This window comes from Manacus candei, unplaced genomic scaffold, assembly GCF_025592945.1.
Source record: "Manacus candei isolate 608988 ecotype Guabito, Panama unplaced genomic scaffold, ASM2559294v1 h1tg000077l, whole genome shotgun sequence".
Classification (NCBI taxonomy): Eukaryota; Metazoa; Chordata; class Aves; order Passeriformes; family Pipridae; genus Manacus; species Manacus candei.
In genome coordinates this window covers 3,182,236-3,204,517 of record NW_026138125.1, presented here as the reverse complement: position 1 = coordinate 3,204,517, position 22,282 = coordinate 3,182,236, and the positions used below count along the sequence as shown (strand labels likewise).

The 22,282-nt window shown below is 39.4% G+C and overlaps 1 protein-coding gene across 1 annotated transcript in view; it reads left to right on the top strand.

Moving 5' to 3' along the window:
- The window catches only part of LOC127481266 (von Willebrand factor D and EGF domain-containing protein-like), a 171,993-nt gene that overhangs the window by 147,549 nt on the left and 2,162 nt on the right, over positions 1 to 22,282 (top strand). Inside the window, exons 25-28 of the mRNA XM_051810327.1 lie at positions 400 to 495; positions 13,065 to 13,160; positions 14,288 to 14,383; positions 21,481 to 21,578. Of these exons, the coding sequence (XP_051666287.1) occupies positions 400 to 495; positions 13,065 to 13,160; positions 14,288 to 14,383; positions 21,481 to 21,578 (386 nt within the window). The remainder of the gene's footprint in view (positions 1 to 399; positions 496 to 13,064; positions 13,161 to 14,287; positions 14,384 to 21,480; positions 21,579 to 22,282) is intronic.

Sequence of the window (22,282 nt, the reverse complement as noted above, 5' to 3'; positions counted from 1 at the left end):
GAGAAAGGGGGAAGTAACAGCAACAAAGTCAAGTTAGCAAATGTCAAACACTGATGTTTATTTCAAAGTCAGAAGCCTTGAGGAAGATCTTTAGCTGGAGATTTAAAAACCTAAGAGATTCTCAGGAATACCCCGACCTCTTAACTGCAGGTATCTGAGACCCTTAGATGCTAGGAGTTATGTCCCACATTCTTTCCATGAACAAGACAAAATCAGGCTCTCCATCCGGGCATCTGCCCAAATCACCCTCTGGGGAGACACCTTCCCTGCCCCAGCTGAAAAAAAACCCTCTGCAGCCTCGTCTCCCAACAGAGGCCCCTAAATAAGGTGCCTGTACTTAGGCAGTGTTGATCCCCTGTGTGATTTTGGTGCACAAAACTTCTCCTTTCCTTTCACTAGCTGTGTGCATTCCCCCTTGTAAGAACGGCGGTCACTGCGTTCGAACAAACGTGTGCTCCTGCACCGAGGGCTACACTGGGAGAAGGTGCCAGAAAAGTGAGTTACAGATTTCCCTTGGTTTTCCAATGTTCTCTGACTCCCAAACAGCTTTTTTTTTTCCTTTCTGTACATGCTCCACAGAATATTCAGCCTGTATTTATGCTGTGATCTCCTATATATCTATCAGAGCTCATATAGCATTACATTATACGCAAAATCTGCTTTTTAATTAGAATAGCATTAAGTGAAGTCAGTGTCAGGAGTAGAACATTTTGATAGAATCCTCTCTAAATATTTCACTCAAAAAGAGTAACACTCAAATCTGGAGAGGAATTAATTATTTTGCATTAACGTTTTTCTGGGGAAAAAATTTAAAGCCAAAGGCCAAGCAGCTGAATGAGGTCCTTAAAAATATTAGTACATCATACTTATAGCTTAATTAAGACAGTTGGTTAATAACACTTCAGCTTTGAATTTATTCTTGTCACTGAAAAGTCTCTTTTCACGTTACCATCAGTATTAATATTTGATTCTTCTATTCTTCTGGGCAAATAGGCTATTTTGGCACTTTTACAGACTCTATTGCTCAGCAATACCTGTCAGCCAGGGAGTTTAGGATATGTATGTGGAAACTTTTTTTTTTTTATTATTATTTCTTAATCAGTTTGAAATTGGCTAAAGGGGAGCTGTGAAAACAAGCATTCTTGGCAGGAAGAATCTGTACATTTCCAGAGCACTTTATGTCTCTCGCACACAGAGAAAAAAGCTAGTAAAAAATTCCCTCCAGCAACAAAAGCCCTCTCATTCCTCGTACTACAGCTCTCCCCTCCTTCAGCAGGGAGCGTCCTGATGCACAGTACACAATTGAATAGTCTGTTCTGGCAGGAATGAGCTGGAGGGAGAAAAAAGGAGGAAAAAACCTTATGTGCGGCATCTTGTTTTTGAGGTTAGAGAACATTAGAAAAGTGCTGTTTCCAGCTTTAAACATCCTGCCACGTCTCCAGACAGATCAAAGGAAAACGCGATGATGATGATTGCAGTCTAGCAAAGCACTCTCTGAAATCCTCCAACCACTACCAACACACAGAGTGTTTCTTTTCACTTTCCAAAAGTTTGTGAGGCTTTGTTGACCATCTTGATGTAATCTTTTGCAAAAAGGTTTTTCGAGATGGTGAAAATATTTTTGTTCTGTCTGATCCAAGCCTCCATTCTACTTTCACAATCACTACATAGTCTGTTTTATTTAGCCTAGTGTTATAAAAACCTAAATAGAGGACCTATGAATGTGATGAATGAAGAGAAACATGACTAAGTAGAAGGAAAATGCTACTATTTGCTGACTCTTACTGGCAACTGGCCAGTAATTTTAATTGGTGGAAAATGTTGAGTAATGATTTTTTTTTTCCTTAAAATCAACAGCACAGGGGACAAGTATCATGACCCACCAGAAGCAGTTTTTTCACAAGATTTTCATGACAAGCAGTTGCTGTTAGAGTTGTATGTCTTCTCACTTTTGTCATATGAAATACCTTCTTTCTCCTCTGCCAGAGATTCCAGGTTTTGCTGCTCCTCTGGAGCAAAGGACTGCATGGCACATGGCAGAAGTCAGTCTCAGCTGACCTCTGCAAACCTTCCTCCACAGTCCAATCAGTGCTTTCATCACTTACCCTTCGGATATGTTGATATTGTTTCCATTACTTTTAGGCATTTCTCTTTCCTTCTTAATAAGTCTCCTGCATGGACAGAGAAACAAAAACTTCTGTTTGGTTTTGGCAGCTTCAGGTTCTCAACCGAAGGAGAGAATTAAAACTAAAATCCACGTGGCCCTTCAAAGATGGGTCATTTTTGAACTGAACCCAAATAGGCTATCGGTTTATTTTAAATATACACAATACGCTGGAGGATTTTCACTTTCATCCTACTGCTCTCTGCAGGACAGCCAAAAATGTGCAGGATAGAGTGGTGGCACCACGGCTTTGCTGTTCGGACTCACTCCTCTTTGTTTCCTTAGTGTACGGAGAAAGGCATTCATCCAGAAAGTTTGTGTTTGGTATCTAAATAAACATCATCTCAAAACCAAAAAAAAAGTGCAAATCATCAAGATCTGATTGGCTGCCAGCTGAAATATAAGGCTTTGTCTGGTGTGTTTCCTGATAAATAACTGCTTGGTGATTATGCAAACCAGACACCCACAGCCTGGACGAGTGGGTGGCAGCGCTGACAGCGAAATGTGTGCTTATGCCTCACCAATCCTACAACCTTGTATCCTCACTTGCTACGTGTGGTTTTCAGTATAATCAGTCTTTTTGAGAGGGAAGAGGCAAATGCTGGCAGCACCTCAAAAGAAAATATATTTCTGGATCAACTTTGCATCAAACAAACACACTCAGCGCTAACGCTAAAGAAGAACTATTTGCACCGAGGTCTGGATTCCCTTTTGAAAAATGCACAGCTGTAACAATCCTGGGATGTCACTGTTTTTCATGAGTCTCTAAAGCAGGGTTCTCACTGATTTCTACTGCATGCTTACTAAAATTACAAAGACAGCACACTAGGTTTCATTTGTTTACTACCTGTATTTGCATAGGACAGCTTTGCAGAAAAACTCTTACAAGTAGAAGCTCATAAACCTGAGTTTTCTTTATGAATGTTTGGAGCAAAGAGAAGGGGAGAAAAGGAGGGATTCATGGTACCACACATGTATCCTGCACTGCTATCTGCTTCTTGTGAGTGCATCTCTGAGCAAAAAGGCGAGCCACAGCTCCCTCTGGAGCTCATCAGCAAGCAGAGGTCACGGGAGAACAGTGACGAGCATCCTCCTTCTCCCTTCTCCAGTGCACCCGCAGCCTGACCTCTGTTCCTGCGTCGGCACCGTGCCCGCTGGACCCGCGTTCCGCAGCACAGCCGGCAAGCTGGGCTTTACTCACCGTTTAAAACCGAGACCATGTTCCTGCACACATCTATTTCATTGTGTCAGGCTGAATCCTGACGACTTTGTATCACATAAATCATCACACTGACATAGGGACTTTGCAGATTGGATCTCAAAGTTAGGAGATAACTATTTCTCCATTTCAGTAATTCCTGCAGGCAGGATTTATAGCCAATACACAGTGCACAGTATAACTCACACTCATTTCTCCAGCTCTGCTTGCTCCTCTTCCCTCCCCATTCCTTTTTCCTTCCCAGTAGCATGAGGACTTTACTTGCATGAGAGCTAGAGGCAAACTAATTGGAAATGTGAACACTGGGTTTCACAGGCAGCTTTTTGCTAAGCAATGTCACATTGTGAAAGTCACTGGTTTCCCATATTCCAGCCTTCCCATGTAATATTTCTGTACATTACTGCCTCGCCAGCTGCATAAGCAGGAAGTTTTACTGCTCAACAAATCAGACTCCTACCGAGTTGTCATTTTGACACCGTGTGATGTATTCTCTGGAATGCCTTCACTGAGTAGCCAGATTGACTTAAGCTGTCTAAAATCAGCTAGTTTGCAAACCAGAGGTCCGGGTTACTCTCCCACACAAACCAAGCAGGGAACAAACTGTGTATCTCATCTAAACGGATGGAGGAATCATTTGCATTAGACTTGCTTTTCATATGTCAAGGATGTGCTTAAAAGCAACAGGTATTTCTCTAAGATTTCTGGATGGCAAATATCCTTGAGCAGTGGGTGTTTGGAAGAAAACGAACAGCTGCTTATAGCAGAGAGACTTGGAACTTAGTGCTCAAAGCATTAGTTTTGCAACAGAAATACAAAGATTTGCAGGCTGGCTTGGGGACTGGTTGGTGCCCAGTCTGGAGATATGGGAAAAGGAAACACTGGTCTCAGTCCTTACCTAATTTTCCAGTTGATGTAACAGAATAGAGTCATATTAGATGTCATCTTCCTTCCTTGGGCAGGAAATACAACAGAAGATGAAGGAAAAAAATCAGGGTACTGCTGTCTTTCCCATTCAGCTGAACACAACATGATCCGTGTGTGTTGCCTGGGGAGAACAGGGAGAGCTGTGACTTCCCAGAGTAAGGGATAGGGCCAAACAGGAGACAGAGACTCAAGGTACCACCTGGTTTTTGGTCTGCTCTCAGAGCAGTGCTTCTCTCTGCTCACTCTTAGTAAGGATTTGTCACAAAACCATTAGTTGGCCTTTCTTAAAAATCACATTTTGTTCATATATATGTAGCTGATGTATTTATTTTAATAAGGTTCTGAGCACATGCAGCTGTCAAAATTTATTTTTCAGGAAGAGAACAAGAATATATCTGGATAAGAATTGAATATATATTCTAAATAAGCCCAAAAGCCTTATTAAATTTTTTATTCATTCCATAAGCAAAACATTCCCAGACTACAGCATGAATTTTACTAGAGTAGAAAATCTAAATTCTGATACAGTATTTCTTTCCTCGTATCTTAAAGGCACTGAAGAAATGTGCTAGAGCTGCTGCTGTATGTAAAAGCATCTTTAAAGTAAAAGAGCAGGGGTTCCTGAATTACTGCATCTCTCTTTGCAGTGGGCCTCTGTGTTAGGATAAGTGCTTTTTCCCACTAATTCATTTAAGAAACAATACTTTAGGGGGTCTATATTTAACTAAAATATTTTTTAAATGTCTCTTAAAAAAGGAGCAATGGATCTACCACTTGAAAAGTCCAGAGGATACACGGTTATAGAGATTAATGTTGTCTGCTTATATACAAAAAGACACTGGTAAGACAATCCTCTCCAGCACTGCTTTCCAAGTAAGTTTAAGCTTACTTTCTAAGAGATAATAGCAGGGTGATGAAGAGATTAGTGCAGTGCCAATGCAGAGGTCCTATTCCAAACCTTCTGACTGGGCTCTCACCTTAGGTCCTCATTTCTTGGCTGGGTTATCAGCCAGACCACAGTGGCCTGTGGCTGGTTTTATTGGCTTGAGACTTCATCTCCTGGGCCACTGCAGTTCTCCTTGGTTACTCTGCCTGAATCTCCCTTTTCCTTTGTACAGATGAAAATAAATCAACTTTCACCAGGTCCAGGCAGTGACTTCACCAACTCAGCACAACAAGAACGTGCCTAAATGTCAGGTCATACTGCAAGCCCAGAGCTGCAGAAACAGTCAACAGAAGAAAACTGTGTGTATGAGAATCTTCTTTCTCTTCTTATTCAGGCATGACAAGAAAGCTCAACAGAACGATTTATGCACACGCTGGAATGGTTCACTGACCTAATAAAACACAGAACATTCCTCAATGAAGAGGAAATGTTACCAAATGCAAGCCCCTAACAAGATGGGAATATGAGCTGTGCTGAGAGTATACTTTGCAATTCCCCACATTAATTATATATTAACAGTTGCAAAGATGAGAATAAAGTAGGGTTGTAGCCTCTTTCAAATTAATAGAGTTGCAATCAGACTAAAACCAGTCAGTAAATGAGAAAAAGGGGTTGCTAATGATCTCAGAATCTAATGGTTCCTAGCAGAATATTCCCCAAACATACAAATGTGCACCTACATGTGCATATTTTATTTATAGTGGCTTTCATTCTGAAAGATGCTGAAGTATTTTGCAGCTATCTCAACATCATACCATTGCATGTCAAGAAAGAGTTTCACCTGACAATAAATATAAGGTAAAATGAAGATCACGAAACCAAGGAAGAGAGACATTTCAGTCCGAGGAGAGGGGAGAGTCCCCTGCTTGTGACAATCCTCCACTGGTTTCCACAGCTTCCTGAGGTTTAAGACTCTTACCCACCACACACTACCAGGGGATCTTTTGGTGGTACAGTCAGAGAGATCGGAATCCTCTTTAGCTGCTGAAAACGTTATCATCTGATGAGAGGGACATGACAGCAAACAGGTATGCAGCGCACTGCACACTGACTCAGAGCTCAGTCTGGCATCTCAGTAGTTTTCCTATATAGTAGTAATTATTTTTCTCATTTTTTCTGAACTAATAACTAACTTAGATTTATTTTCTGCTTTAATATCTCTAAAAGGCCCCATAAGCATATCAGATTACACATCAGAATGAAAACCAGACATAATTAGGCAAAGCACTGGTGTTGCACTGCTGTCTATGTGGTTTACAACTTTTCACACCATATTTTCTTCTGAAATGTGTGCTAGGTCATGCAAATTAACTCTTATTGCTAAAACTGTGTGGTAAAGTGAATATATTAGAAATGCAAACTGTCACCACACCCATCACAATTACATTTACAGCTCCCTCTGTGTCTTGTAGTAATTTGTTCTCATGCACTGCATCCCTCAGAGGTTTCTACCAGATTATTTTTTACTATTCAGAAAGGTAATTTATTGAAGAGGTGCTTTGCATCTCTGTCAGAGGTATGTGAAGCGAGAAATAGGGACGAGCAAACCTCAAAATGATCGGTAGCTTGATAGGGATAAGGATCCGAATTTTAGAACATTGCACTAAAATTTCAATTTTGTTACATGACAAGTATTACTTCTTAAAATTTAATCTGTGGCTATAATTACTGATATTCAGTGGATCACACGTCTGAGGTTACTCTGTTAGAGCTTGGAGAGAAAGTTATTCCTTTATTTACAAATCCAAATCAACACAGGTGAGGAATTTCAGATAAAATCAAGCTCTGAAACAACATATGTGCCTAAAACTCAGCATGAGCAAAACTAGTTCCTCACTGCCCTTGGAAGTAGAAAAAAGGGGACTAGAAACTGCTGGTGTCCCGAATCCATAACATGTTTTTCAGAGCTATGTGCATTTGGGACCTTCACAGTAGCAGATATATTGGTACATCCATCTTGCTAATGATCTGTTGAGCATCAGTTATACCCTCTGAGGGGGGAATGACATTGTTTACCTCCACAGGTTTCTGCCAGTACAATCCAAACAACGGTGCCCATTGTTAGAAACATCCTATATGGCCAGACCACACCCATTTTGTGTTTTGGGGTTTTTTTTTTCCAAAGGATTGAAGATCATTCAGCAAGATCAAATCTTTATTTGGAGCCTAGAAGCATCTAACCAATTGTTTCTTAACTACAGTTAGGGCAATATTTTATCTGAGCAGGGTTCATAACGCATCCAGAGAGATGGGAAACCTTCTTCCAGTGGATCAATTGAACTGTGCTGTTTTGTGAAACTGCTGATCTGACCTTCCAGTTCTTGTCCTGTGAAAAAGATCAGCAATATCCCTACATTTTAAGGCTTCAGTCTCATGATTGTGCCATTCCTGGCACAGAGCTTCTCCACATTTTTGTTTTGCTAATAAGTGATATATTTTATCTATAAACATAAGAAAAGGGCTAGAAGTGCCAGTTTTAATACAAAATCCACTGCTTTCACATCTACTGGTTTCAGGTTTGCTCACAGCTTGAGTTCTGTCAGCTGTATTTTCCTGACAAAACTAGTTGGTGTTATTTTTAAATGTCTCCCATTCTTTGTGTTCGTACTGTGTCATATCTCCCCAGCTACAGTTCATTCTTTTGGAGAATGTCACACCAAATCAAGATAACCACTAAGCAGAAAGGAGGAAACTAACCTTAAAACAACATGTACACGCAGAAAAAAAAAAAAAAAAGCAACTGAGAATGATCAAGCTTCCTGCTCCTCAAAAGAGCAAGTTGAAATATGCACTAGGCCCACAGAGAAGTCATCAGTTCAAAACCAACACCGGCCAGAAATAAAAGCAGTGCCTGTGAATCACCTAGAAATGTCAGCACAGGGATGGTGACTTGAAGGATACATTGAAGTATGTATGTGCCAGTAGGTGTTCTTTTGGCTGCAATTCTGTGTTCTTTGTCAGCAAGCTCCAGCCTGATGCATTGCCTTAGCTGGCCCACACAGATGTTACTGCTGGAGGCTATTTTCTCTCTTCCATCCAAAGGCAGGATGCATTAAGGTCAGTTTTCTCAGCTTCTACAGGGCATCTAAAAAAAAAAAAAAAGAAAAAGAAAAGCTGTCTCGAAAACTACGTCTTCTAATTATCACTACAGTGTGACACGCTGTCTCCTCATCAGTGGCCTGGCTCCGGATACGTGATGACAGGTAATTTTTGATTCAGAAAGAAATAGTCTGTGCAATCTCATGGTCAGGAAAGGACATGGATGTTTCCTGAAACATTGCAGAGGATCTCTCTCTGCCAAGATTTTAGGAGCCTGGTTTAATAATCCCTCTATTTTAAGGGGGTAGTGGTGAAGACTGTCTTATTTCAACAAAATTACAAGCCTTTCGCTAATTATCACGATCTCCTTCAGTGAGAAAAGGTGTAATGAAGTACTTATATCAAAAGGTGGCTTGGGTTCAACTAGAAAAGTTTTTGTCTGATAATGTGCAGAAGCAGTGGCAGTCTGAAGGAAATGTCTGACTTTTTCTAATCACTGTAAACTAGTCAGCAGATACTGCAGGCTAACAGTGTGACTGTTAGAGTCACTTCTAGTATCTGCAGTCCAGCAAAGCATGCCCAGTGCTTAACTTTGCCCCAAGTCACTTTTGGCTTTGCATAACAGGGATATTTTGCTTAATACTGCGTATATTTTAGGGACACTGTTAGTGTAGATCCAAGGAAACAAGAGCAGGCAGAAGACACTGAAATTGTGGGTATCCATCACTGGTGCTACTTACACAAGGAGGACAGACTTCACTTTATACACAGCATTGCAGACTTTGGTTGGTTTTAGTAGTCTCTGGAAATATTTATTTTGCAGGCAAATTCTTCCCTTTGTTTAAGAAAGCAGAAGGACTGACTACCTTAAAGATGTTAGGGCTGAAGAGCTGAACTGTGGAGCTTCATGGAGGTTGATAAAAAGAGTTGCAAGAAGCACTTCACTGGGTCAAGTGAGCCTGGAGGGGATAAGCCATGAAAAGGGTCGCAGGAAATTTTAAGTGATTGCAAGGTCAAAATGCATTAAAGCCATCAAAGAGAAATGGCTGCTGCATAAAACAGAAAGCTCAGCAACTTGTGAATGCCTTTCATCACACGGAAAGATGGCACATGTTTTTTATAATGTCCTGTGCAACACCTATGTTTTATCTTAACACCTGCAGCTGCTTGTTACCTTATCAAAATCACCCCTTACAAGAAATACAATATGTAACCATGCTTTTTCTTTAACCTGCATTATCATCTTCAACATAGGCTTACCTTATCTAACACACCAGTTTTGGAAAACACAAGATCATGGAAGTCTTTTCTAGTTTTAAAAAGTGGCCTTAAAGGATCGTGGTGCTTTAGAGAATTGAGTCACTATTGCATATGAAATTCTGTGTGGAAATGTCAATGTTGACTGTAAGGGGAACGGGACTAAGGTTTTAGTGACACTTACTGACTTCCAGCAAGCTTGCACTCAGTATGTGTGGGTAGTACAGGACTCTCCCTACCCCCAGTGATACACCCTACCAAAGTGCATCAAAAGGAAGAGACAAATGTGTTTATATCCATGTCATTAGGGCCAGACCCCAAGGCAGATGGAAAACTTATCAAACCACTGTTGTCTCTGGGTCAAGATGCCAGGCTTTTTTTAAGGGGAGGGCAAAAAAAGAAATGTCTTTTCAAAGTCATGCCAGTGCCTGGGAGGATTGCAATAATTCGTTTTGCTCTCCTAGTGTCTGATAATTTATTTAGTTTTCCTGGGAGATGCTGTAACATTTTTGTTTGCTATTTTGAAATTGGAACTCCTCCACAGAGGCCAAGGAGTGGGACTAAAGAGGATCCGAACTAGTTATCATTAACAAATGTTGAAGTCTGCCTGATGGGTATTGAGATGGAATTGTATTTAAGAAAGTTAAAGAAAGGGAGAACAAGGTGGAGATGTCAGGCAGGAAAAGGGGTGAGATAACGCTGCATTCATTCACATAAAGGTGCTGTGAATTCCTTGGCAAGAAGAGAAAGTATCTACCCCGGAGGGCGGGCAGGCAGAGGTGTTCCTCCAGTTCAGAACTTACTTGAATCCTTAGTTCCCTTTGAATTGAACTCCTTTGGATTTATCACTGAAGTCAGAGATGCCATAAGTAATAAAGGCAGTTCATGCTATATTTTCATAGCTACCTGGTCATTTGTAAGGCAGCTGAACAAAGAAAGAGAGAAATGGATCCCAAGTTGAAAGTTAGTTTGAACTTGTGTTTTATTCAGATCAAGACTGGACCTCACCTGTTGATTAAAATTTTGCCAAATTACAGTGAAAATTGAGCTGCAACAAGTGCAGTTATACACATAGTGAGAAATAGAATTAGTGAAAAAGCACAGTAATTTGTCTCCCTGCAACTGAAGAAAGATTCTGTTGTACAATTTAAAATGTCTGCTATCAGCACAAAACAACCAGGAATGTGATTGTTTGTGTAAGGTTAAAAATATACAGAAAATGTAAGAGACAAAAGAAAAAAAAAAAGGAGAAATATCGATTTGAACAAGTGCTACTGTCCTTAGTTACTTTTTCTTGACTTTACTTTTTAAGAGGTGGACAAAAGACATTGTACAAGTTTCGTATGATCTCAAAACCAAATCTATAGTTTCTGGGACAGCGGGTTAGCATTGGGAATACTATGGTCCATCAATATCACAAAGCATAAGGTCATTTGCAATCTAGAAACAAACTTTATGGTTTGGGATCATCTTTTCTAAATTCTGAATGTCCAAGCTGCTTTATAATTGAAATGCCAAGTCAAATACAACACAACAGAAGATTGTGGGTCAAAAGTCTATTATTGGAGATGTGAAATCAAAAGGGAGAGAAAAAGGAAGAGGCAAAATAAGAGATTAAATCATTTCAGAGTTATGGATGCCATGACATTTTGAACTCATCCCAGGTTTTAACTAGTGGTTGCAGCATTTTTTGATAGCTCAGCAAGAACTGTGGATCCCTGTTAGCCTTGGTAAGCAGAGGCCAAGATTACAACATGGATCAGGAGAGATGGAGAAAGAAGGAAATAGAGGATGACAGTTTAAGGGCTGGGATCCAAGCAGCTCCTATAAGCGTGGGCAAGTCTGCCCTGCTTAAGGGCAGGTCACTATGCTTAGGGATCCAGGAGTCTTGGCACAGAACAAAATGTAAATGTGGCAGCCAAGCAAGAGCAGCAATATAGTGCTAAAAGCTGCCAGTGCAGCAGCATCTGGACCGAAGGGATAGACCAGGACACAAAGTGCCACAAAAGCAATATTTCAGTACATCAGAGGAATAATTAGGGAACCTAAATTTACCAACCTAAAAATGCCTGATCGTCCCTGAGAGAGGAACAGAAGGTTATTCTTCTGTCAAATAACAGTTGCTGCATTTTTGCATGCTATTTTTTAGTAATCATTCCTATTTTGAAGCTCCTTTCAGGATTCCACCTTCTACAGCAAAGGTGTGAGGGAGGGTTGTGGTAGTTCAGAGTCCTGTATGTAGTGATGACTTGAAAATCAGAATTGCTGCAGCATTAGCATTCAAGTTCTGTTCTTACTGCTGATGTGCTAAAAGACATCACAACCTCAAGGCTAATGAAGGCACTGTAATGCTGTGCTTTAGCTGTCAGCCCCTCGGTGCCTGCAGAAGCAGGAAGCTGCTCCCTGCTGAGGAGGAGTTGGGTGCTCCACAGCCACCCATCTCTGCAAGCAGGGAGGGCTGGCCCTGGTCACCACTGCTGTTAATGAGTCACTGGCAAATCCTCTGGATGTGTAAAGCCTCAAACATGGCAGGAGCCATTCCACACAAATGTGTTCTCACACCTTCACTGCCAGACTCCTCCTGACTTGGCTCTCATACCTTAGTCCAGACACTTGCTGTGTAACATGGCTTTTTGTACTCCACTCACTTATCAAATGCCTTCTTCCATGTGAAATGCAAATCATTCCCACTCCCATCATACCAGCACTGCCATGTTTCTGAATTATCCTGCCTCTGATGGGTCCTTCCTACACATACCCTAACAGGCAAAGAGAAATAGGAGAAGAATTTGGGTATCTACCTATACCAAAGCAGGTTGGGATTGCAGATGTTTGACTTACCAGAACAGTGAGATTTTAATGATGGATGTTCTAAGACAATACTGATAAATACAGCTTAATGTGAGACAAAAAAAGTTAGAGCTTAGATTCCTAATGAAATCAACAAAAAAATCTCTGGTTTCCTGTGGTTGAAAGAACAGCTTTTGATTTTATTTGTATGAAAGAATAAAGTAAAAAGGTAAGTAACTTAACAAATAATGGTACAAAAAGACAGTGGAGGAATAGATCTGTTTAATCTTTATGCTTGGTTGAATGCAAAAACACACCCAAAATTGTGTGAAAACAATCTATCCTCTTCAAGTCTTTTCTTATCCAAATGAACATCTGAGAACATGAATGAGGAATTTTCCAATGAGGAAGAGAAAGCTCTAACAAGCAGTTGGCCTACCCACTTGCTTTTCTGAGAATCTTTTTAATCAGTGCCTCTCTGCTTTTTTTGGTGAGGCAGTTCTTAATGGAGCTTTCCCCAAAGAGTTTCCACACAAGGCACAACATTTTCTGGAAGGATTTATGGGAGTTATCAAGCCTTTGTGTTTCAGATTCTCAAATCCAAATTACTTTCCAGTTTTTTAATTACAAGCAGATGAATCTGCTGCAGGGAAGCAAGTAAGTCTCTCGTAAAGCCTTCCCTCATTTCCCAGCTACCACATTCTTCCCTTGATATGTTCCTGCAGGTGTCTGTGATCCCACGTGCATGAATGGAGGGAAATGTGTCCACCCAAATGTCTGTGACTGCCCATCTGGTTGGAGGGGAAACCACTGCAACAAACGTAAGCACCTCTACAGCCCATCAAACAGATTATTATTACTTGGGCCAGTCAACATCAGTTGTAATCTTTTTTTAATACTAAAAACAATATAGTGAAAAAAATCTGTTTTGCTACTTCAGCAGTTTGAAGAAAGCTGGTTTTAAGTACAGGTAATGTAAAATATAAACAGTTGATGCTTGCAAAGGAGAAAAAGCTGTGTAGGAGAACCCTGGTTCTGCTTCATGCAGCTCTGCTATACATCTTGTTATGGAAATTCATTTTTATAGTATTAAACTTGAAGCACTGATTTTATGTTTTAACAGCTTCACATATTTTGTTATATTTTGCAGAGAAATGTCATATATTTGAAAATACAGAACTATTTAAAGCCTGCTATAAAGCCTTCCAGACTGATGTACTCTCAAGGTCATTGGTGCATAATTTGGAGAATGACGTGTTCTTACTCTGTAACTCTACCAGATCTGACTACAGTTACATAAAAATGTAATTAAAAAAAACCCTCTCACCCTGCAATATTTTCAAGGAACATTTTTCCTTACATGGATATTCATTACCATGAAGCTGACAGATAAACTGAATAAATTTATAATCAAGGTGACATCCTGTATGTAAACCAGATTAAAATATTGGCTTTTTACCCTTTGGGTCCTGATAGTAAATATGATTTCAGAACCAGTGGTTTGAATTTATAATATTAATAATTTATTCAGATATACTGAAGAAAGGAAATGTCTCTCACACATATCATGCACTCTTTCAGGATCTCTGGACAAACAATATATGCAACAAACATATCAGACTTTACTACAAAAATGTTTATTTTTGCCGTGGAACACATAATAGGCATATGACACACATGAATATGTCATATGGAGATTATTCTCAGCTGATGGTGAACTGAGCATTAGAAATTGCAAGTCTCCCAGTAGAAGGTCACCAAAGATAAAGTTTTTAAGAAGAAAATATCAGGGAATCCTGAATACTGATTGTGTGATGAACAGAACACATTCACTTCTCTGGAAGTTAGCCATATGGAACAAAGCCTAGCAGGTCACCTTTCAGACAGACCTTGAGCACACAGATATATCACGTACATCTTCTCACTTGTTTCATGTCAACCTGTTCAGCTGTTTGCCTGCAGAAATGTCTGAACGGTGGAGAATGTGTCGGTCCAAACATCTGCGAGTGCTCCAGAGGATGGGTGGGAATGCTGTGCCAGACCCGTAAGTGATCCTTCATTTACCACAGCTCTGTAACCATGCACATAGCACCCGAGATTTTTATGCATTAAATTCTCTCCTATGTGTATATTGTGTTAGGTTTATGGTTGAACTCGATCATCTTAAATGTCTTTTCCAACCTAAATGATTCTATGATTCCATTATGTGTAAAAGTCAACCATAACATGATTAGCACCTAAATTCTGCCTTTTATTTGTCAGAACTGTCCTATGCTGCCAGTAAAACTATTACTTTCAAAAACATTTCTGGACTCAACATCAGCATGAGAAAGAGGCCTGACTCATCTTTTTATTATGTGGATCATGAGCTCAAACTGTCAGACAAAATAAATAGTTTTTAAATTCAATAATTTGAAATATAAGATAAAAAAGAAAGATTCAAGGAGAAAAGGAAATACCTAGGTGGCATTAAGCACAGAAAGAAATCCTATGTATCTGCCAACCTTAGAGCCAGACCCTGTAAATCCTCCGTGTTCAGACTGACCACCAAGATGGCTGGAATTATTTGCATTTGAAGGGATTGGAAGACCAGAAATAGGAAGAGACCTGTTATTGCCAGTTACAAAGAGGGTCACTTCAGTTTGTGTCTGCTATTAGCTTTACAGCATAAGGAGATGAGGAAAATATCAAGGCATTATCCCCTTTAAAGGGCAATCTTCCTTTCCTCTCACACTTGCAGAGCATAATTACTTATGGAAATCTTTTGTCAGTGAAATCCCAATGGCTGTGTAATTGTTTCTTTGTGCCAGCTGTCTTCTAGTTCAAACATGGGGATGTTTAAAGTTATTTATTCATTGGTGACATACTCTTGACTCAGTTTATTAAATAAATAAAAAAATGGTGCTTGTTCCTGTGAAAGACAAGGAAGGCTTACTGTCATTAACAATTTCTGCTGTCCTGTGCAGGCACACAAGCCCAGGTAACTTTTTATAGATCTACCTAACCTTTGGAACTTTGCTCCAAATCCCTTCTCTTGCTAATCACTCATGTTTTACTATTTCTTCCCATGTTTTCACTGTACTGGGAGGTTAAATCTTTTTTTTTTTTTTTTTTTTTTGTCCAAAAGGATCTGGCTGAAAATCCCAGGTCCCACAGCAAACCCAAATAATCACCAAGTGGTTGGAATTTCTGGGTTTTTAAGGGGAAAGAGAGCAGATGGTGAGGTCTCATAATGTTGCTCCAGGGTATTTACAGTAAGGCAGGGGTGAAACAGGGGAACAGGAAAGTCTTCATCCTCACAGATGTTAGGCAGAAAATTTTGCACAGAAGTGTAACCCCTGAAAGCAGGTCGGGTTTTATGCTTTCATGGGAGGTTATTCCCTCAAATCCAGAACTCGATGAAAAATGTATTTACCTGCCTAAATATAAAAAGCCTCCTGAGTGCTTCCCTTTCTCACCTTCCCCTCAGCTCTGGCACTGCCATGCAAGCTGCTGACTGTAACCAACCTCTGGTTGCCTCTTTCTGTTGTCCCTATTTTGCTTTGGCCCTTTTCCCATCTCCCAGCAGCACAGGGATAGTGGGCCAAATCCACACACTCTGCCAGGGCCAGTGTGTTTCTGGAAAGGAGGTGTTTGATTCATCTCACTACTCCCCTGTGCAAAACTGCTTTGTCACATTTAAGCTCCTGAGGTTTCCCTGTGCTCAGCATGCCCTTCTTGCTTGGATGTGTGTGTCCAGATTCTGGGCTTCGTTAAAGTATTAACAAGGCTGAAGATGGCCTTGATTTGCACACTTTTACTACAGACTTCTGCTGTTAAACTCAACAACAGAGCAAAATGTTCACATTTTAAGATAAGAAAGTAGTAGCAACATATTATTCATTATATTCAAATATTACTTATTTATTATTTATAATTATTCTATAACATTGTATTGAAACAATAACTATTGTTGATTATACTATATGTGAATCTAATACTATATTATCTATTAATTCTATATTTTTCATATGATTAATCTCAAATGCTTCCATTTTATTAATCTCACTTTTTTCCATTTCACAAATGAAAAATATTTCACCTCACTCTACAAGTAACAAACCGGAGGATAACTTTTCTCAGCAATCACTGTACCTTCTCCACTATCCAGAATCCATTATGTCTGGATTGCTTCTCTGGGTTTTTTTCTAGGGTAGGAAAAGATTAATTAACCCAAGTTTCATTCTTTGCAGCCTGTGGATTCACTCAGCTGCCCTTATTGGGATGGCAGAGATGGAAATGCAGATACAGGTTTCATCTACACCTTGAACCTCATTTTTTCCTAACATACATCCAATAGGGTGACTAAAACAAAGGATTTTCAGAGACTTCCACTACTATTTTCTGGACTCTTTTCAGATAGAATAAATTGTTGCAGTCCTCTCTACTGAGATAGCCAGAGTAGGCCATTAAGCCAACAAAAGAGACAATGGACCAATACTAAAAATTTATATTGGACATCTACTTTTCATTTATCTTTAGAAAGTCACAGATCACTTTCATCAGTGCAGTTTCTAAGCCTACATGGACAGTTCAAGAAGATATTTGGAGGCAGCAGTAGATACAGCTGCCACAATAAATCTTCTCTAAATCTTTTCTCTTCAGTCTTCTGTAAAACCAGAAAAAGCAAAACATGACATTCTCTACTTTTAGGTCTCTAATAACTAAATTAAATATTTACAACTGAAAATACCAACATCTCAGATTTTCTCCCACCTTTCACCAGGAAAAAAAGACATAGATCTTTTTTATAAGTGATAGCCCAAAATGCTTCAGCCTTCCATCAGACAAACTCAGTGGTTTTATCCTAGAACAAATTTTCCATTCTCCTGTAACGATTGGCAATGTCTAAGTCGGGATGATTTTATGTCTAAAATATTTTGAAAATGTCTCAGAGAGACCTCTGTAGTATCAGAGGTCTTCACCACACATTAAGGAACTCATATCTAATTTGGAACAGGTCTGATGTGTTTTGGGGATGGAATCACACAAGCAAAAACTCTGCCTCTTTTGCAATGATGCACAATGAAACTGCATGTCCGTGTAATGCAGTGAATTATGATTTCTTAATGCTACAATCAGCCAAACTCACAATGGCATTCCAGAGACATCTGTGCAGGATTGTTTATTTGCAGTTTCACCCACCTCTAGCTACAGCTAAACTAAAGAATTTGGCAAGATTAAAAGAAGAGACTTCTAGGAGGCACTGGTAATGGATAAAACACAATAGTCTTCCTTTATCAGACTGTAAATAAAGAGGTCAGTCAAAAGAATAGTTTTCTTCCCCACTCATCTGTAACTGAACAGAATGGCTTCTGAAAGAGAATCGATAAAATAGGTCATTTGTCCCAACAAATAAGGTGTGTGGTGGAATACACACATTATCCTTGATAAATACCCATGACTTTGAGGAGCACAGTTTAAGGAATAATGGTCAAGTTTCAGACTGTACCGCAAATGTGGGGAAATAGACTTTTGGAAGGACAGGTTAAAAAAGGTAATTTGAAATATTCAAAATGTCTCAACTGCAGAAACCAGAAGCTTCATAGATTAGGCTTCTTCTATTAGAGGCTTTTTTTTTTTCTGGTTTGACTCTTGTTTTTAGCTTTCATGACAGCAGTAAAAACATTCAAAAACTTCCTTCTGTAAAAAGAAAGAAACAGTATCCAAGGGTCACCTTGTGTTCCCATTAGACATTTCCTTCCCATTCCATATTAGATATCCAGTCTAAAGCTCCAACCTATGAGCTGGAGGGAGGCAAGGCTTTCCCTTGCCTCCCATGGTGGTAACTCATATCTCTATTTTCATGAGATAGGAAAGAAACATTAGACCAAATAAGTCAACACCTGGCAGTACAATCTCATTATCCCAACAAATATAGCCAAAACACAACCCAGTACATTCAGAAGGCTTCCAGCCAGGAGTATAAATCTGTTTTTTAAGGCCCTGAATGCAGGATCAAGGTATAATTCTGATAATTAATTATAAAGTATAAGAAGGTTATAGTTGTGAAGGATCTTCATCATTAAAATTCATGCTGCTATCTTCTGTTCTAATATTATTGAACCCGTACCGGCTCCTCATTGCCCTTCAGAATATCTTCTCTTTATTTGCATGTTATAAGTGTCAAGCTTATGGCCTTATAATTTCCTCAGTATTCTCCCCCGTTCTCTCTCTGCCTTGAACAACATCTCAGGCAGGCTTTCTTCCAACCTTCCTGTGTAACCCTTTCAAACCTTAAAAAAACCAGAAAATTCTTTTGAAAAGAATGTCGTTCGCATGCAAATTATAGCTCTGTTCTTTTAACATGCAGGGATAAATCTCTTTCTGTAATTGGCATTTATTGATTATAATTTTAACATAAGCTTAGCTTGTTAAATGACTTTGCTGAATCTGTACAGGATAATGCATACATAGCCAGTGTCATTTTTAGTGTTTAGAGGCTTAGCATCGCTTGTAAATACATTTATGAAATATTCATTTGAACTTCAGCTATGTTATTATCCCCTGTGATGTCAATTCCAATTTTCCTCCAAAATGTTTTTAACTTTTCTCCTGACTGAGCTCTTGTTTTTCTGAGCACTACAGGAAGAAGCAGGAGGTGGACATAGAGAGACAGGCAGGTTGCAAAGGATGAAAAAAGGAAGGAATAGTTTCCCTCTCTTTACTTTGTTTGCACCAGAAAAACCACAGGGAGAAAAACAAACAAAAAAAAATCCTGGTACCTTATCTAATGTTTCTTCTTCTACCCACGTCTACCTGAACACCCCCAGATGATATAGGGGTCTATAGAAAAATTTTTGCATTACCTGTTCTTACTTGATCCACTACCAAGCTGAAAGGAGAATCAGGTTCCATTTTTCCCCAGCCCAAGTTCATCTGAAATGAAAAATAGAAATTGATACAGTTGTCTCATTAATAAGAGTATCATACTGAGTTCTTTCTCTTCCTACTTATCATGCAGAGGAACAAAACTGGAGTGGGCACAAGGAGACCCTTCTGCTGACAATGCTAACATGTTTTTGTTCCAGTGAATGAAACTTTTTCCAGTTATAAATCTGAGCCCTTTCAAGGTTCATGGAGGAGCTGGAGAAGCAGTCAGCAGCTGATGAGCTCACTGTTCCAGCTCGAGTGTCATTCCATCCCTCCTCTGCCCCATCCACACCCAGAATTCAAACTTGGCCTTCACCTTCCAGAAGAAGAAATTCAGAAGTTTGCAATTGCCTGTTCTGGACCTTAAGGAATGTTTTGCAACAGACACCTAAAAAAAATGTGTTTTCTTCTTAACATCTTGTTTCAAAAAAACAGCACTTTTACCTTTTCGAAACATCAGAAATACATCAACTAGCTCATACACTAGGAAGGCAAGTTCCCAGCTCCAGGTCACTGGAGTCCTACAGCAAATCACCACTGACACAGCTGACTTTTCAAACAGGAGCACCTGAAGGTCAGCAGCACATGCAGGTCTCTGTGTGTTCTTGTTCTGGACACGTTATAGGTCAGTGGTTCTGACACAACATGAACGCTCAGTACCTGACTCTACTCGTAAGGGTAAGAGCAGTTTGCAAAGCTGTTTACAGCCTCTCCTCTTTAAGATGTGTACAGTGGCAGTAAGTCTGGTCCTCCTCTGCCCCATAGCTAGCAGGTCTGAAGTTTGCTGTAGATATTTAGATTTTAATGTTCCCTACTCTGGCAAAATCTCAGCCTCCTCACTGAATGTTAGCTGCCATGGTAATCTGATAGAACAAAACCAATACAAATTCCAGGTGTTGTTCAACGTCTTGCCATTGGCCTCCCAAGGTCATTATAACAGTTATTATAACTCTGAGAATCACATTTGGAAAGCTTAGGATCTCATAGTGTTTCCTAAAGAAACTTCACTACCCTGGTCTAGCTCTGAGACTACCAATCTCAACACAAAGTATTTGCATGGACTCAAATCTGTGTCAAAATCAGAACCTAAGTCCAACAAACTTCAGTTTGGAAGCTGATCCTTAAGCCCCAGAATATCTTAAAGCTGTAAAAAAATCCCTTATGGGGATACAGCAAATTATTCAAAACCAATGGAACATTTTGGTCTGTGATGAAGGAGATGGTGTAGGATCATAGACATGGGTCTACTTTATTTTCAGCTCTGTCTTAATGGTGCATGGTTGGCAGCTTCCTATATGCCTCTGCCACACAAGAAAATATAAAAAGCCACTTGTTGATTCACTTCTGACCAGTTTTGAAGGCATTTAATTTGGCTGCCTGTAACTAGGATACAATATTCTGGCAATATTTATGGAAGGTTTAACTCATGAGATCTAATTAAAATACTGTGACATGTGTGTTCTTCTTGAATTGGTGCCCTATGAATTGGCTGTTCTCTTTCTTCTATGCCAAAACAATGTCATAACAATAGAAACTGCTAATGAGGATAAAAAAACTAGCTGAAATTTGATTAATTATTTTTTCTCTCTTAAAAAAAAACAAACACCACTGATTCTTTTATTAACAGAATATTAATGGGCCTCTATGAATACTAGACTATGGCACTCTAGATAAGATAAAAAAAATTTCTGATTCCTTTTTCCTTGGGATAAGTGGCTTGTTACTGATTCTGTGTGCCCATGAAATCACATGTTCTTATACCCTGGTTTCCAGAGGTGCAAAGTGTACAGTTCATCAAATTCTCCCATTTATTTATTTATGGTGTTAACATCACCTTTGGAAGTACATCTTTAACATATTTTTTCATCTCAACTCGAGACCCCATCTTTTAACAGCTCTTATTGATTTTGATTGGAACAGAAGAAAATCAATTTTGGCACAAATTTTACCCAAACATCAATGCCCAGAATGTATCCTGGCTTTCAAAATTAGGCCTTGAACTGATCCATTTCCAACTGAACCGAGGTTATTGCTTTGCTACAGTCTTCCCTTTCCCCATCATTGGGAAAAAAGAAAAAAAGTAAAGGAAATGGTAAACATAAGAGACACATAGGCATAAAAAGCCTGTGAAAAACCATCTTTAATTTTCAAGAGCATCTAAATATTCAGTTCCTGATGAAAAGACTTAGAATAAGTGTATTTCTAAAAAAATTTGTCTTTCATTTTTAGCACTTTGTGAGCAAAAATGTCTATTCGGAAGCAGATGCATAAGACCAAATGTCTGTGCTTGCAGAAGTGGCTACACTGGTTCAGCATGTGAAAAGAAGGTAAGGTCCAAACCCACTGACTCTTATAGTAAGGACAAAAATATTCAAATGTAACTGAAATTGTTTACGGGTAAATGGATTAAAGTTTTGTTAACCTTATGGAAGATGTAAATAAAAATATTTTAAAGGGAGTTTAATGGCTGCTCAGCCACAAACTAACCCTGTATCCGAGTTCTAGATAGAATTTTCTCTTATGGAACCTCAAACTCTGCATCAAATATCACTACAGACCTACCCAAAGGCAAAACACCAAAGCATTCTCATGATCAAAGGGGGATCTTTGTTACTTCTCCAAGTAACTTTGTTAGAGGCTCTTTTCCAAGATGAGTCCAGTTCATGCAAATATGTTTTGTATGAATTTGAGAAGCATTGAGTTGAGAAATAAGATATGTCCAGCAACCAGCATGGTTTGCAAGGTTATAGAAGATCTGACAGCTGGGCTTGACCTGACCATCACCTCAATTTATGTCCTCAAGTCCAGTTTATGCCCTGCATCACCACTAAGACAAAACTGTCTGGGTTTTTTTAAGCCACAGTCATTTCCTGTAACTCAAAAACTATTCCACTATTCCACTTGACTGGCCCAATTTCCACATCTCCAAACAGGAGGGTTGCCCTTTCATTTACCTACACTGAAAGGCTGGGGGCAAAAATCAACGTATTTTCCTTACAATTACACAAAGCATTAAGAGAAACCATGAAAA